The 18,784-nt window shown below is 42.1% G+C and overlaps 1 protein-coding gene across 1 annotated transcript in view; it reads left to right on the forward strand.

The window, feature by feature from the left end:
• The window catches only part of LOC134602090 (alpha-2,8-sialyltransferase 8F-like), a 54,046-nt gene that overhangs the window by 5,405 nt on the left and 29,857 nt on the right, over window positions 1-18,784 (forward strand). Inside the window, exon 3 of the mRNA XM_063446590.1 lies at window positions 9,770-9,856. Coding sequence (XP_063302660.1) covers window positions 9,770-9,856 — 87 coding nt within the window. The remainder of the gene's footprint in view (window positions 1-9,769; window positions 9,857-18,784) is intronic.

Here is an 18,784-nt window from a genome sequence, read left to right on the forward strand (position 1 = left end):
CTTTATATCTCTGGAATCAGTTACACCCTGTATAGCGTGTGGCTTTATATCTCTGGAATCAGTTACACCCTGTATAGCGTGTGGCTTTATATCTCTGGAATCAGTTACACCCTGTATAGCGTGTGGCTTTATATCACTGGAATCAGTTACACCCTGTATAGCGTGTGGCTTTATATCTCTGGAATCAGTTACACCCTGTATAGCGTGTGGCTTTATATCTCTGGAATCAGTTACACCCTGTATAGCGAGTGGCTTTATATCTCTGGAATCAGTTACACCCTGTATAGCGTGTGGCTTTATATCTCTGGAATCAGTTACACCCTGTATAGCGTGTGGCTTTATATCTCTGGAATCAGTTACACCCTGTATAGCGTGTGGCTTTATATCTCTGGAATCAGTTACACCCTGTATAGCGTGTGGCTTTATATCTCTGGAATCAGTTACACCCTGTATAGCGTGTGGCTTTATATCTCTGGAATCAGTTACACCCTGTATAGCGTGTGGCTTTATATCTCTGGAATCAGTTACACCCTGTATAGCGTGTGGCTTTATATCTCTGGAATCAGTTACACCCTGTATAGCGTGTGTGGCTTTATATCTCCGGAATCAGTTATAATGTCATATAACTATACACCGATACCCAGTTATTAATAAACAGTTAAATTAGATTGTGCAGCAGGTAATCACTAATATAGTTATAACAAAGTGTTCCAATAAGGTTACAGGTGCACTATAGGGTCAGGAACACAAACATACAAACATGTATTCCTGACCCTATAGGGTTAAAACCAGCCCCCCTGGTCCCCTCATGCCTCTCTAAATATAGTAAAATCTTACTTGTATTCAAGTCTGCAGCTGCTGCCGTTGTCACAGTTTCCTTTAGACCTGCCCACTGCCTGCTGACATCATCAGAAGTGGTAGCCTGGTACATTTACAATGCTTCCCCAGTGGCTGAGACTGGCTTTATAAAGTGGAGCTTCACAAGGTGAGGAGTCAGGCTGTATTCATTATAGATACAAAGGGGCAGATCAGGGGCTGAGCCAGCACAATTCAAACACAGCCCTGGCCAATCAGCATCACTTCATAGAGATGAATTGAATCAATGAATCTCTATGAGGAAAGTTCAGTGTCTGCATGCAGTGGGAGGAGATACTGAATGTTTGGATCCATTTTAGGCAGCCATGACCCAGGAAGGATCTCTAATAGTGATGTTGCGAATGGCGAACGCGAACTTCTGCAAATGTTTGCAAACGGGCGAACCGGGCGAACCGCCATAGACTTCAATAGGCAGGCGAATTTTAAAACCCACAGGGACTCTTTCTGGTCACAATAGTGATGGAAAAGTTGTTTCAAGGGGACTAACACCTGGACTGTGGCATGCCGGAGAGGGGTCCATGGCAAAACTCCCATGGAAAATTACATAGTTGATGCAGAGTCTTGTTTTAATCCATAAAGGGCAATTGTTTGGAATAACGTGCTTTAAAACATCAGGTATGATATTGTATCGATCAGGTAGTGTAAGGGTTATGCCCGCTTTACAGTGACAGACCAAACTCCCCGTTTAACGCGCTGCAAACAACCGCAAACAGTCCATTTGCACAACCGCAAACTCCCCATTTGCACAAGGTTGGATACCAAGCTAGCCATGTCCCGTTCCTTTTCTTCACTGATGTCATTGAAGGTCTCTTCCTCCACCCAGCCACGTACAACACCAAGGGTCCCCGAAAGGTGACAACAAGCCCCCTGTATTTTTTTTTTTAAATGTACACTACTGTTACACCAGATATGAGTTGCACTGGTGTGACACTGTGCCCTGGCAGGCCCTGAAATGCACATGTGTGAAGGAAACTGACTGCTATTGTACTACAGTCAAAAAAGTTGTTGTTTTTTTTAAATGCAAGCTATTGTGACACCAGATATGAGTGGTGGCACTGGGCAAGTGGGCACAGTATACGCTGTGAGCCCGACACACACGCTGGCAGGCAGGCAACTGCAATTAGATTACAAAGGAAAAAAAAAAAGCAGAACTGATGTTCTAGCCCTAAAAAGGCTTTTTGGGGTGCTGTCCTTACAGCAGAGATCAGATGAGTCCTTCAGGACTGTAGTGGACACTGAATACACTAGCCTAGCTATCGAATTCCCTATTAAATCAGCAGCAGCTACACTGTCCCTCCTCTCACTAAGAATGCAGCTCCCTCAATATCTCACTTTAAGCAGCTATTAACAAGCGAATTTCACCCCAGAAGGGGATGACCCAGCAATGTTGCTCCTACCTGACCGACCCGACATGTTTAATAGCGGTCAGCAACTCGACAGAGTCTTACTTACCTCCGAGTGGCAAGTGTGGCCTGGTGCTCACCGGGCGGGAGAGGCGGGCGATCTCCTGATCCTGGGATGCCCAGGAGCAGCTACTTCCCGGCAAGAGCTCCGCTACCCCCCCTCGGACCGGTGGGGGTTATCCCGGTCCACCCCTAAGAGGCTGTCTGGAGCTAATGGACCCACAGAGCACAGCCGCCCAGGCTGACATACTCCTCTGCGACTCTCCCAATATGGCGGCAGCTGCGTGTCCTCCTGGTACCAGCAAAGCATGGCAGGATATTGAGTCTAAGCTGGACAGACTCTTTAATCAATTTTGGAAGCAAAAAACAAGCAGGAAGCCCCAACAAGCTCCACCACAGCCCCAACAAGCTCCACCACAGCTAAGCGAAGCAGTCCCCATTAAAATCCACCAACGCAAAAGGCGTCGAAGACGGGACCGAAGGCACAAACAGAAATGCAGAGCCTGCCCCACGTCAAGCACTCGCCTCCACCTTAAGCCACCACAATCCCGCACCAGACGTGAAGCACCACCGGGACAGATCCGACCACCCGACAAAACAAGCTTCCACCTCCTCAAGCTGCGAACCCGGCACTTAGCCAGAGACTTGCATTTGTTGTTCCAGGTATCAGGGACTCCAAGGGTCTGCAACTGGCGCCCAGAAGGGATCGGATGAGCACAAGCAGTAACCAGCAGCCTGCCAAGCATGTCCCACTATAGCCGATCCTCCACACCATGCCTTTGATCACATGAACTGCTCTCTGCACATTAACTAATCGTAAAGTAACAAACGTTTAAACATGTCATTATTTCACCTCCTAAAGAGTTTATTGTCGTAGTTCCTTACATGCCTTTACCTTAACCGTTCATGTATTATGTTATTCACTAGTCTCATCTCATGGGGCGACTAATACTTGATTTATAACTAGTGGTGGAGCTGCTGATATAAATACACAGTTGATAACTTGCAAGCTACACCCTAAACATGACAGCCATCTTTCACAACAATGTACTGCTATATACTCATTCCCTCAGTGCAACTAGCCATGATATACGCACGTTCAGCCTAGCATGCTCAAATATAACACACTTCTGTCTAAAAAAAAAAAAGAATTAGAATCAGAATCAGAATCAGAATTAATCTAAATTGTATGCTGTCTAGGAGGTGGGAGGGTCTGGGAGGAAGGGTCTGCTGCTGATTGGCTGGAATGTGTCTGCTGACAGTGAGGTACAGGGTCAAAGTTTACTTAATGAAAACGAATATGGGGCGAACCGAACATCGCATATGTTTGCCGTCCATGGCGAACGCGAACAAGCTATGTTCGCCAGGAACTATTCGCCAGCGAACTGTTCGGGACCTCACTTATCTCTAACAGCCATCTGAGGAGTGGCCAATGAAGTTATCACTAGGCTGTAATGTAAACAATGCATTTTCTCTGAAAAGACAGTGTTTACAGCAAAAAGCCTGAAGATAATGATCTACTCACCAGAACAAATTCAATAAGCTGTAGTTGTTCTGGTTACTATAGTGTCTCTTTAATGAATAGGACTACACAGTAGATTGAAAAATGTTAAAGTGCTTCTGATACAAAAATAATCAAACTGAGAACTATGCGTTGCAGATACAGTGTAATTGGTAGCTACTAGGACAATGTTTAGTTTAGTGTCTAAATAGGCTCTATTTCTTATATGCCAATCAGAACACTGCTGGATTGGGCTTTTCATTATTTCATTTTCCCATGTCTACATTTTTTTATTCACATTGTGAATTACCTCAGTTTGGTGGGACTTGGTGGTGGGACTCTGTGGGGGGACTTGTCGGTGGGACTCGGTGGTGCGACTCGGTGGTTGTGTAAGCTAGGATAGGGATAGCCTCCGGTTTTTTAGATTGCCTCTTGGCTGTGAGTCAAGCAAGGTATTTAGATTGAGAGAGCTTTATTTTAATTTTAATTTTTTTGTTTTTGCAGTGCATTGCATACATATGGATTTTCAGCGATCTAGGCGATTTAGACACGGTTAAAGACGCATGGTAAACTTAACAGGAGTTATGCACTATGTATTTTTTTTGTTGTTAAATAAGGTAAATATAAACCAAGGATATCAGTGTATAATACAAGTTTGAGTGTGTGAGTATGCGAAAACCAGTACTGGTAATCCTCTGTTGAGGGAATATATATACGCCTCTGGCATATACCCGGTTTATATCAGGTAAACTATATGCTTGCTGGTGTATATGTGAGAATAGGGACAAGCTTTTGCAAGTTAGAGATCCAGGATGTTGATTGTATAGGAGTAATAATATTTATATACCTATAATGTTAGTGCCAGATGTGCGTGTACAAGAATTTACCGGTGAGGTATAGTGAGTGTGGAGGCATGCATCCTTTTTGGTATCCCCTATCTACGGGGGCTGCAGTGGGAGGGGGGATGGGGGGTAGGGGAGGTGTTTTACACCATATATACATAGTGCCTTATGGGCTGTGTTGTTTCTGTCAGTAATATTCCTGCAGTGGATGTGATCTACTTGGATTTTGCCAAGTCATTTGATACGGTTCCTCACAATAGGTTAGTGTTCAAACTAAAAGAAATTGGTCTAGATGAATATTCTTGTTCTTGGGTAGAACATTGGCTTAAGGATAGAGTACAACGAGTTGTCATTAATGGTACATTTTCAAACTGGAAAAAAGTGGTTCTGGGTTCAGGGTTCTGTTTTGGGACCGCTTCTATTTACCATAAATATAAATGATCTTGAAATGGGTATTGAAAGCCATGTATCAGTGTTTGCAGATGACACAAAACTTTGTTAAGTAATAAAATGTGAGCACTAAACTGGGCACTGGGGATTGGGCACTAAAATGGCAGATTAAATTTAACATAGAGAAATGCAAAGTTATGCACTTCGGGGTTAAGAATGCACAAGCAATTTACACCCTAAATGGTAGTGAACTAGGGATAACCACACACTAGAAGGATTTGGGAATTGTTATAGACAACAAATTAGGCAGCAATATGCAATGTCAATCTGCCTTGCTAAGGCCAGTAAGGTTTTGTCATGTAGAAATAGGGGCATAAATTCTCGAGATAAAAATATAATTTTGCCTCTTTATAAATCGCTAAAAAAAAGTGCAGAGACGAACTACAAAATTGATAAAAGGAATGGAGCATTTTAGTTATGAAGAAAGGTTAAAAAATTTATATCTCTTTAGTTTGGAAAAATGGTGCCTGAGAGGGGATATGATCACATTATACAAATATATTTTGGGCCAGTATAAACCATTATCTGGAAATCTATTCATAAACAGGGCTATACATAGGACACAAGGTCACACATTTAGGCTTCAAGAAAGGAGATTTCATCTAAGGCAAAGAAAAGGTTTTTTTTACAGTAAGAACTATAAGGATGGGGAATTATCTGCCTGAAAGGTGGTTTTATCAGAGTCCATACAGATGTTTAAACTGCAATTGGATAAATACTTGCAAAAACATAACATACAGGGATATAATTTCTAATTAGTGGGGTAATAGCTGCTTGATCCAAGGAGACATCTGACTGCTATTTTGGGGTCAAGAAGGAATTTTTTCCTAGTTTGTTGCAAAAATAGAAGCGCTTCAGACTGGGTTTTTTGCCTTCTTTTGGATCAACAGCAAAAATATATGTGAGGTAGGCTGAACTTGATGGACCAAGTCTCTTTTCCGCTATGTAACTATGTAACATAGGTCTGTCCAGGTCTTTTACTGGTCATGGATCAAATGGGCAGATTACAGTCCAGTTCATGGTACCCAAGCTTGTGATCCTCTTGTCCTAGGTACAAAGGCAGTTATATTATCAGTGTCCCAAGATGTGGCTGGACGCATTTCGGTCATGGTAGCACCTGGTAGGGACAGTCCCAGCTTCTTCAGGAACGTTGATGCTTCTTCCATTGAAGTAAGGACGTGTGCAGACCCAGAGCGTGTAACCATGAGGGTTGTTAGTTCCCCATCGATAAGCTAGGCCTGCTGATCGCAGTTGGGTTGTGACAGGAGTATAGGATTTCCACCATAGTAAAGTGGCTCTGGTAATTTCCTGAGAAAGGTGAGAGTAGAGTCCTCAAATGTGAGCGGTGTTTTGCCTTTCAGGGCAGTCATTATTTGTTTTTTGTCTTGTTTGGTGATGCAGCGAAGTATGACATCTCTTGTCATATTTGGGTATGAGTGGATGTTGCTGACAACTTGATGGGCTCCATCTATAGTTAGTTTCTTTACCACTGAATGGAGTAATATGAGTGCCGCATTTGTGGTGTTCCATGGCCGTGAATTTTACTGACCGGGCTCCTTATTGGGCCTGGAGTTGGTGAACTCGCTGTGAACTCGCTGTGAAAGTCGCTGTGAGCGGTCATGTTAGTGTGTATATCAATGTCCTCCTCCGAGACCCTTACCCAGTCTATGACAGCTTGCGCTATGGTTTTAAGGAGATCATAGTCCGCTGCTAAGAGTTTGTGGATGTCCGCCAATAAGACCCTTAGATCACGTTTGGTGGTAGGAGCTGAGTCATCTGAGGGGTCGGCAGGTGGGGATTGCAGAGAGGTCTTAGTTATCTCCGACTCTTCATATCCCTCAACGGGAGCTTGACCCTTCACATGCGGGTCTGTCACTGGTGCTGGCTTGTACTGAGTGGGCCTCTGTAACATAGCCCCTATGTCTCTGTCGTCGGCCTTGGAATTGGTCTTTTGTAAATGGCGCCCCATGGTTGGTTCGTGATCTCGTGTGGGCGATGATGTGGGAGGTGAAGCAACCCCGTCTCTCCACAGTGGTTCCGGCTAGGAACTCTTCGAGGGCTTGGAACCTTGGCGTGAGGTAGGCCGCAGATTTGCACCACCTCTTAGGCTGTTTTTGGTAGATGAAGAAAGGCATCTATCGATGCAGCCTGTGTTGTATATTCAAGCTAGGTGGTTTTTGGACCTGAATCACTGTTAGTTTTGTGAGGATTATGCGGATTAGGATATTTCCTGAGGAGCTGAGTGAAATGGCGTTTGATCAGGTTTGCCCTCCGCTTTATTGCTTTTTAAATACCAGGAATACCTTTTTTGTTTATGCTATTTTAGGGAGGAATGTGTTTTCACCTTATTGGAGGTCATTATAGTACATAGCGCAACTGTTCTGCTAACTCCTTTTAGTGTTTTGCCATGAGTCTATTGTAATGGACCGTTTTGCTCACCAGAGGTTAAAAACCGTTTAGGCAATATTCCCCTTTCCAGATGCACAGGCAGCAACTGTAAGCACCAATCTCCCGATCTGCAAACTCTACGAATCCTGGAAACAGCCGAACAGGAAAACCATATGAAAGGGTTACACTCCTGGCAGTCAGCATACAATCCAATTCCCCCAATAACGAGACGACACTTCGTTTTGAGGGTTAAGCAGAATCTCCTTTACTGGGGCTAACTGCCCGGATTTTATGCAGGTTTCCCACCTGGTGGACACTCCCCTAGGGGACCAGATGGGAAACTGGGAAACATATTGGCCACGGACCAATCACAGACATACAACTTTAAACAATCCCACAATGCATCACAATCCCTCCCCTCTGGCCTGGAGATAATTGGGGAAGTAATCCAATTATCTCCAAGGACAGAGGCAAAACTCCATTACCCACATGGCAGACAAAAAGACAGTAAAAGACACAAAATTACCTATTGATGCATTTAGTACATAAAACATACACATTTTACATATTCCCAGATAGCTTAGATCTGAGCGCACATTACTACCGAATGGCGCTCAGATCACATACATACAGTTTTAAATGCCATGGAGCCAAAGTCTTTCACCTAGTCTTTCGTTACACGAATGGGCTCCATGGCTTAGCTATCTGGGTTAACATATCCACATATCCCAAAGTACCGACTGAACCGGTGTTCGACACCAAGGGTACGAATAGGGGGCGGACAGCTCAGCGGTATTCGCGCAAGTAAGTGTCCGTTTTCAGTTCCACAGTGTTCGTGCTGAACACCGCTGGCCGTTCGGGACTTAAAATGGCCGCTGCCACGTGTTCGGCAAACGAACAAAGGCCACCCAGCATTCATCAATTAAGCTGCGGTTAACCGCAGCTTCTGGGCGGTCAATTGGCGGCACACTCCAGCTCCCCGGTGGTCCCCCGTTCGGTAGTTGGAATCTACCGAACACCCCGGCAGAAAGGCACGAATAAGCCTTTCTGCAGGGAAAATAAACGATTTAACCTGCAGGGCCATAGTCCAAAGGGAGCAGGCGAGCAACCAGGCTCCTCCAGTGAACAGTGGCGAGGTTGGTTTCGCCACATCTATTATCAGCTATATTTTTCCTAGGTGGGACTGGCTTACAGTTACCATACTTATAAGCATTTATTAGGACCATGATGGTATTAATACTAGCAGAATGTAAAAATGAAACGCATACAGTAAATACCCTGATTTTCAGCCCATCTGGGGACATTAATTGGGTTCCTGGAAGCAGGATTTCTTTAAATTAGCTTTTATAGACTAAATTGCATTTTGAAATCTAATGAGAAATGATAAAGCACACTTACATCTTTGACAGTGACGTGACTAACAGTGGGACAATGCCAGAGGTCTCCTAGCACCATAACCTGTACAGCGAGCTTGTAGTACGAGCTTTGCATACCCATTGAATAAAAATATATATTGAAAAACACAGGAAATTTTACATTTACAGTGGGAAAAATATTCAATCTAGCCAGGTTTTCCTGACCCTTCCTAATTAGAATTTCAAGGGTTATTGGAGATACTGTGGGCTAAAATTCCCATCACCCCAGTAGTTATGGTCTATGTGGAATACAGAACTCCTTAACCCTAACACCCAGCTGAGTCTAGAAAAAAAATTCCCATGCTTTTATGATTACCGCACAATTCCAGTGCCATTCAAAGTACATTCAACATTTTAAAGGGACACTATAGTCACCCAGACCACTTCAGCTCAATGAAGTGGTCTAGGTGCCAGGTCCCCCAGGTTTTAACCCTTAAGATGTAAACATAGCATTTTCAGAGAAACTGCTCTGTTTACATAGCCGGGTTAATCTAACCTCTAGTGGCTCCACTTGGGAGCTAATGTCGGCGGGGGAGGAGAGGTTACCAACGTCGAGGGAGCCCGGCGCTGGATAAAGACCCCTTTAACCCCTTCAGCACCACGGGAGGGGGCCCTGAGGGTGGGAGGGGGGGGGGGGGGGGTCCCAAGGATGATATAGCGTCAGGAAAATGAGTTTGTTTTCCTGACACTATTGTGATCCTTTAAATATTCTGATTGGATGGTGATGTTCCAAATGCAAATGGCTTTTACCTGCGAGGGTATCTGGGGGAAATTCCTGGTACTGTAATAAAATAAACTGAATGGAAACTCTGTAAAAAGAAAAAACCTTGTAATGTGACCATAAACAAATGTAATCCATACTGTTCACTAATAATCCCATGTTTACATTTTTAGGTACAATCAGACATTTCTAATGGAACAAATCAAGGAACTTCAAAGATGTTGGTGGTCGGCGAACGGCAACGCCCTGGAAGATATACGGTGAGTAATCTGACACACAACCAAACGTTCTGTATTACAGCCTCATTCAAGGCATCTCCATAACATTCATTACATTTTTAGCACCAACAGTGGTCAGGTTGCTGTACGCTATTTCACAGAGTTTCCCAATGAGTATATGAGTACATTCAGAACCACCAGGCATGATATGTGAACGCACTGCACCCAAACCAGGTATGAGTGCATAACAAGCTAGTAACAAAAAACTTCTTAAGGTCCTAGAGGGCAAAGATGTTTGAGTTAAGTTGTTTAGAGAGTTCAGATGCCTTTGCATTGACAAATGTTAGCTTGATAGACAGTGAAGGACTTGTAGATTAGGTTTGAAGAAACTTATCCTGAGGCATACAGACTAACAGGCATTTTAAACAAAAGGCACCAATCTATTCATGTCCTGTTTGTTCACGATTCCAACATGCAATACTGTGCTATTATTGCCTTGTGTTGGCAACTGCCTGCATATATCACTGAGACTCTAAAATATGAATTGCGGGCAACCTTTCAATCAGCCTCAATCACATATCTGTTTCACTAACTGTTATCTTAGCATCTACTCAAAATGGGTTCCTACACAGAGACCCAGATATATCTGGGAACGTGCCCTGCTATTCTTAAAGCTGTAGTCATCTCAACCCATCTCTTTTCCCCCAACTTTTAATAAATTAATTAAATTCCATAACTGCTATGGATAACAATGTAGCATTCAACAAAAATAAACTTAAACTGTAAACCATAAAAGTGAACTAGAACATATGATCTGTATAGTTAACATTCATATCTCATAGATTGTAAGCTCCTTTGAGCAGGGCCTTCTTAACCTCTTGTCTCTCTTATATTCTGTATGTCAATTACTTGCTGTCAAATATATAGGTTCTATAATTGTAATGGGCTGCAAAATATCTTGGCACAATATAAATACTAATAATAATAATTATAATAAGATTCAGGGCATGGTCCCTATTTACATGTAGAGGATGGCCTGCTTTGCCTAGATGGTCATAGAGTAGTTGGTTGAAGGAAATTGCAGATTAGCTTTAGTGTACGTATAATCTTAATTTTATTAAGGACAGGAGACCAATATTTTGCTTGACTTTCTTTACTAAAACTCCATAGCAAGTTTGACTAGAAACAGAAACAACCAATCAGAAAACAACAGAGGTAATAAGACTTCCTCCCTCTGATGACTCATCCTCTTTCATGCTGCGAAAGAATCGAACAGGAACAGACGACCAAACGAAACTGGGTGAATCCATTTTGGTGAATCAACAGGAACATCCAGCAAATTTCCATAGGCAACAGGATAAGGCCTTAGGCATAAGGAACTTTAAACTGAAACGAGAGAACATAGTCGAAAAACAAGGATTAATCAAAGAAATGGATTAGAAAAATTACATGAAAGTCGTACATATATACGTATATACGTACGTAAGTATACGTATAAGTCGTACATATATACGTACGTATATTTTTTGAAAATAATGTTATAGAATAAATCAGACACATCAGATGACCAATAAAATATAAGAGTAAGATACTATGAGATTAGATATCATAGTATACATACCTACCTCTTCCAAAATCCAACCCTATAAAAACCTGGGTAGGGAGAAAATGGGAGGGAAAATATTCACCTACTGCGCTTAATGTAATTAAGATTATATGGACACTAAGGCTAGCATATTCTACACTTTTGTTACAGGACAGGAGGTTTCATATTTTGCTGTTTTACCGCTTAGTCAGCAGCGCAAAAAAGGCATGTCCAGTAGGACGAAAGTAGAAACGTCATATAGTATCTTCACAAGACCAATCTGCTGATTGGAGAATGTCCTGCAGGGAGGCCCCGGCCATTAAAGACTCGAGAGCTGCGACTCCCCTGACTGAGTGTGCTCCGGAAATAGACTCAATACCTGCTAGGGATTGCAAACATCTGAACTAAAGAGCCAAAGTAGTAGATGAAACTGGGCTATTAGGTCGAACATAGGATATTAACAGTTGACCAGAATGAGAGGGTGGGAAAAATGCGGTGACTTCTGTGTAGCGGGATAGTGCTTAAGCTACACAAAGTTTAGGAGAATCTCTAAAATGGTGAGACATGGAAAAAGTAATCCCCTCCGTATCGAAGGTAAAAGTGCCTACATCGAGTGCCCGAACATCTGAGGCTTGACAGAAAGCGTCAAGAGAAGAGTGACTTTCGCTGAAGTTGATGAAGGGAAATATCTTTGTATTCTGGCCAATCTAGAAGGAATCTCAGGACGAGATCAACCTCCCCAAAGGTGTGCAAATTTGGGTGCCAGAGGACACAAGGTTTGAGGACTCTGAGAAGTCTCCAGATCAAAAGGTCCTGTCCAACAGGAGAACTCTGAACTGGGATGTGTGCCGCTGATATAGCCAAACGGATCCATTAATGGGAAGATATGTTTTCCCTAGATCAAAAAAGTAAGACCGAAAACTGAAGACTAAAGGAACAGGGGCAATAAAGTATGCCGTTCCAGGCACCAACTACACCAGGCATTCCAGGCGGAAAGATAACAACTCCTAGTTGCCGGGCCCAGGAGGCTCAAAGAAGGATTCTAGCTGTTTGTGATAGGCAAATTCCAGGATCTCTGGTAAGAGTCCAGGCTACCAAATGCAGATGGTCTTCTGTCACCATCTGATGAAGATTGCCCCTCGAACCAGAGAGGGGGTCCGGTATTGACGGGAGGAGAAGTGGATCTCGATAAAACAAAACCAGAAGGTCTGGGAACCAAGCCTGGCCCTGTCAAAGCAGTATCAACAATACCAGAGTGACTTGCTGGCAACGAACTTGAAGGAGAACTCTGGAAATCATAGCAAATGGAGGAAACCCTGCATCGGTCAGTCCTGGGGAAAAGCATCCACTGCTGTGCACTTGCGATCTGGGAGCCAGCTGAAGAACTTTGGAATCTGGTAATTAATCCGGGAGTAAAATAGATTTATCACGAATCGACCCCCCACGAATTTCTGTTATTTCTTTGTTTTCCAAATAATAGGGTATATTTCATTATTACTTTATTTATTTTTTCCTTATGTGATTTAGGAGTTTTATTTACTCCCATCTAAGCAGAAGCTATATTTACTCTGCTTATTCTTATTTTTTATTACATCAATTTTTTACACTATATTAATTAAAAGTTACGTTTTATCTCGGTTACCTGTATTTCAGAAGGGTTCACCGTTTTGTTTCTTCTCTCTATTCTTTAATCTTGGGAGGGGCACTGACAGATTATTTAAAGAAAAAATCCAGGCACAATAACCATTTCAGCTCTATGTAGTGGTTATGGTTATGGTGCCAGGAGTCCCATTGCGTCCTCCCAGAGGAAGTAGTCAAACCGTTTAAAAAACACTTTGACACATACCTGGGGTCTGCCAGGATAGGGCAAAAAATGACATATTTAGATGAGGGCTGTGAATATGTCTGTATAACCATAGAACAGATATAATTATGACTACCATTATGTTACGGTACATTTGGCCAAGCCTGTGCAGAGCCCAGAAAGGGCTTAAACAATGTAAGTAGTAATGGACAGTGAGATTATTAACAGGCAGTACCATAAATGCTAACCACATGTATAGGCCCAAGTTTGGCTTACACCTCGTGTGCGGTCGGTAAAACTAAGACCTCCAGGAAATTTGTGAACCCCTGAACCGATCTGGGTGATTTTTCAGTATGTTGCTCACCCAGATCAGGGCTATCAGGGGATATGTGATTTATGGGTGTAGGTTATTGTTTTGGGGTACATCTAAGAATTGGGGAAACATGTGTGTTTAAAATGTACCGATAATTAAGTTATCTCTCAGGCTGAGGGGAGGAAACCAGTGTACTGTAACCAGCTAGTGATTGGATGATTCCTAATTTTCTGTGGGTGTCTCCCTTGCATGGGAGGATTGTATAAAAGCTGAGTATGTGGCATTAAAGATCAGTTCTGCTCCTGATACTGAGTGTCTTCCAGTTTTTGGGAAAAGTGATGGGATATTCGTGGATTATTTTATTTACTGCTTATGCTGTTCTTCTTATGATAACCTACTTGATCCTGAGTAACTATTGGAATACCATAGGGGGAAAGTCTATGTTAAACTAGCACTCCGCTACATCCCCCTCACTTCTTACCTCTGGTCTGGGAGGAGGGACAGTGCTTGCCACCCCTGGTGGTGAGAGTGAATTCTAGCCTGAAGCTCAGGCTACAGTTTACTCTCACAAGAATGGTGCGTTGCCATGGTAACCGTGGCAACGCTTAGAGCTCGCAAAAGGAGAACCAGGTGGAGCTGCAGGTAAGAGCTCCCCCGGGTCCCCTGGTACTTATTTCTCCTACAGCCTATTTAAAGGAACACTATAGTGACTGGAATACAAACATGTATAATTCCAGGATTTTACTATTATCATGACAGAATGTCATGATTTTATTAAAGACACGGAGGCGAGTATTATGCTGCACTCTTTCTTTAATTCCCTCAGTAGAAAAGAAATAACAAGTGGAAAAATTGAAAAAAAAAACAGGTATAAACATCATAATGACAATATCCGCCTAGTAACATGAACATCCAATCAGCGACATCCTTATCCGTAAGCGGAACATCGGTGACCACTTCCTCTTTCTTGCGAATCCCGAAGAAGAACTTAAATCAGTAGCAGGAAAACAACCAAACGAGCCGGAACAGGGAATATGATCCGGAGAGGCAACAAATTCACGGAAAGAAACAAGGAAATATGGTAATGTAATTATGTTGTGTGTGTGTGTGCATATATATATATGTATGTATGTGTGTGTGTGTGTGTGCATATATATATATATATATATATATTTGTGTTCGGGGCATTCTCATATGATATAGAATTATTAATATTATAATATTATTATTTTTATTTATTTTATTATTCATTTTATTATTTTATCGTTTATAAAAAAACAAAAAAACAAAACGCTAACTTTGGCCAGTGTTGTTAACTAAGTGGCTACTACAAAAGACTGGACATACCCCATTTGGAATACCGTGGGTTGTCTACGTTTACAGCAAACCAATCTGGCAAGCTTCAATGTGCCAACATGGAAAAGGGGAAAGCCATACACTGACCCCTGTAAGTTTGTAAAAACCCATAAAACCTGTACAATGGGGGCACTGCTGTACTCAGGAGATGTTGCTGGACACAAATTGGGGTGTTCTTTGTCAGTAACACAATGTGAGAGAAAAATAACACAAAACATTTACAACCCAAAAGTTTGACAAAGACTGGTGGTAGAATTAGTGCATGGAAAGTGTTAAAATGCCAACATTTGAAATACCCTAGGATGTCTACTTTTCAAAAATATATGGTGTAATGGGTGTAAATTACATTGGCCAGCTTCAAAAATGACCCAAATAGAACATGGGCGCATGATGACCAGCTGAGATAATTCTAAGTTGGAAAACTGGAATGTGCACCCTCCAAATAAGGTATTTTAGCCCCCGGAGAACCCAACACACCTGTACATGGGTGGTATCACTGTACTCAGGAGATGTTGCTGAACACATATTGGGGTGTTTTTGGCAGTAACCCTTAAATTTCTTAGTACATGTATTCATAAATTGCTATGTGTGTCAAAAAAATCACCAATTATTGTAATTTTTTAAAATTTGGCATAGATTGGTGGTAATATGGTTGCATGAAAAGAGTCAAAATACCCCAAAGGGTAAACACACCAACAACATGTTGTTCCTAGAAAAGAGGGACACATGGTTTTGTACCCAAAGTTAAGACTGTCTCTAATATATAGGGACACTTGGGAGGTGTGTTTCCCTCAATGAATACTAATCCCAGTATTAACTAATATACTAGACATTACAGACAGGAAACACACACTGTGCACAGGGTAGGTAGCTCTGAGTAGAAAAGCACTGAGTACATTGTGTGCGATCAGGAAACAGACTGAAATGGAAAATGTGTTTTTTTTTTACAAAGAGGCCAAAAGAACATCACAGCATTGATATATCAAACCATTAAAACACAATATGTGAAATACGTTTAAACTCACTAAAGCACTCACATACAAAAATGTGCAATTATAGAACGGAAGAAAGGGATCAGCACTCTCTATCTATACAAGATACAACAGAAACAATAAAAAATAAGTAAAAAAGTGGCAGCACACCTAAAAAGTAGGGCTCCCTCACAGGCCTTACAACAGAAATGGTACAGAAAAAAGAAAGGAAGGCAGCACCACTAAAATCCACATAAATTAAAAGAGCATAGAATAGGCAGACTAAAATGCAATATATATAATAGATAATAAGCAAATAGAAGTCCACAATAAATAGTCTGACTGGTAGATTAATCAAACAACGAGGTATATCTTTGTAGAGGTGAATACAGTCTTTGGTAGTGGGGGATTCTTCAGAGTGGTGTAGATGCGTCTTTGTACATCATTTGAAATAAAAAAAATAACAACTGATGGTGTAGTATGTCCCGAAAGGGCTAGAAGCAATAAAAGAGCATATGGTCCTACTCACGTTTTCAAGAGCTATGGACTTAGCTCTAGTGTTGATAACGTACAGTGGTATAATACCCACTTATGGGATACGTGAGGTCTTAGTATTCTTTCTTGATTAGGGGACCATATATGGAAATAAAAGCGGGAACAGCAATAGTGCTCAAAGTATAAAATGCCAGAGGTGAGAAGATAAAAAACCAAGTGAGCAGTGTTTGTATGTCTGAATGGAAGCATGTTTTTGTATGGAGTATGTGTGTGAATGTAGGGGTGTAGTGCTGTGTGTTTTTATGTATTTTTGCAATTTGAAAGCAGTGTATTACTTGTGAGTAGTGTTTGCCTTTGAATGTAGGCTGTGTCTGTATGCAGTGTTGACATTTGAATGCAGGGGTGTATTTTGTGTAGTGTTGGTGTTTGAATGCTGAGATGTATGCACATACTCCCACTAACAGATACACAGGGGCACACATGCTGATACATAGACACACATACAGATACATGCAGACACACAGGTACAAACAGATGCGCACAAAGAGAAAGATACACATACAAAGAGATACACAAACACACATACAAATAAAAACAAGCAGACACAAAAACAAACAAACCGATACACACAGATATACACATACAGATACACAGACAGACACAGATGCACATGCAGATACACATACTTGCACACAGATATAGACACAGACAAGCACATACACAGACACACAATTTCACAAACAGACACACATGCAAATTGAACTTTATTTAGCCACCCTCCCTCCTGTTTACTTCCTTTAGGGTAGTTCCCTGGGATAAGGTACACCCGCTGGTTCTGTTGGCTGGGCTGCAAAGATAATCATTGTGGGCCGCAAGTTTGACATGTTAGCTGTAGTGTGTCTTGGACACCGAGGCACACTGCAGGAACATTAACCCCACGATTTCCGTGATTGTGGCAATCTGGGGTTAATTTTAGTATTGGACAGAAATTTTCCATCCTGCGTCCTTAAGGGGTTAAGCAGGATTCTTCTGTAATGGAAACCCATGGGGACCCACATGAGTTACAGCAAAGATAGGTACAGTGTTTATAGTACAGAATGCTTCATACATTAAAATTGCAGAGTAGAAAATGGGAAAGGGCTCAACTTAAATAACACTCCACTGCTCAAATAAAACAAATAATAATTATCACTGTTTTTTTACATATACCCCAATTACAACATACATGAAATTAGTTATGATATATAGAAAACAAAGAACCTTCATCACAAATTCACAATGTGCATGGTGATCACTTCCCAGATAGCAATCTCATGATAACAATATACATACACATATTGGGATACAGCTGATAATATCTAGAATTAAAAAATATATACCAAACATAGTATGATACAGTAAAATAAAAATATTTGCGCTATAATTGAGTGCACTCACTGGGGTAAGGCATAAAGTGTGCTCCAAGGGTGACTCCCCTAATGGAGATGGGGGCTATTAATCCCTTCCAGGAACTGGGTCCACAACTGCAAATCAGGTCTCTGAATAGTAGATGTTATTAGAGCAGATTTTAATTGTAACAAATAAAACCAAAATAAAATTGTATATAATATAGTAATGACAATAGGTCCTACGCGTTTCGCCCCCAAAATGGGACTTCCTTAGGGACCATAAAGTTAGAGATAATCACAGAAATAATAATGCCAAAAAAGCAGCCAAACTACTCCCACCCATAAGTCCCCAAGTTCATTGGTGGTTCAGTTGGAGTTTTATTTCTTCCAGAGTCCATTGGTCCTCTGTCAGGATCGGGACAGGGATCCAACACGCAGAGTACAAAGAGTGGAAAGATACGTATACCGGGCCTTAGAATGGCCGGACTAACGTACCGAGAGTAATAGAGAATAGTCAGAGACAAGCCAAGGTCGAGGGAACGAGAAGACAGATAAGCGAGAGACAAGCCGGGTCAAGGGATAACAGAGAAGCAGGGTAGTACAACAAGCCGAGACAAAACCAAATAGAGCAAACTAGAATACCAGAGCACTGAGTGACTAGACAAGCTAGAACCACGACAGGGCAATGAGCAGAAGAGAGAAGTAAGCTTAAATACCCTGGCTCTGGATGGTAAGCACGCCTCTGACAAGTACCGATTGGATATCGGACACTTGAGTGACAGGTCGCTCGTAATAGCGTCATGACGTCACGTATTGAGCGTCCTGCTAGAAAAGGACGTGGATTCCTCGCGGCCGGTGTTTAAGTGACTGGATGAACCGCGAGGAACGAAGGAAACAGCTCGCCTGGACGGACAAACCACCAAGTCTCTACCTCCCTTAGAGGTAGAGGCCTCAGGTACCCTGACAGTACCCCCCCTCTTAGATACGCCCACCGGGCGGAAGGAACCGGGGCGAGATGGGAAGCGGAGGTGAAATGCTCTGCGAAGGCGAGAAGCATG

Source organism: Pelobates fuscus, chromosome 3, assembly GCF_036172605.1.
Source record: "Pelobates fuscus isolate aPelFus1 chromosome 3, aPelFus1.pri, whole genome shotgun sequence".
Classification (NCBI taxonomy): Eukaryota; Metazoa; Chordata; class Amphibia; order Anura; family Pelobatidae; genus Pelobates; species Pelobates fuscus.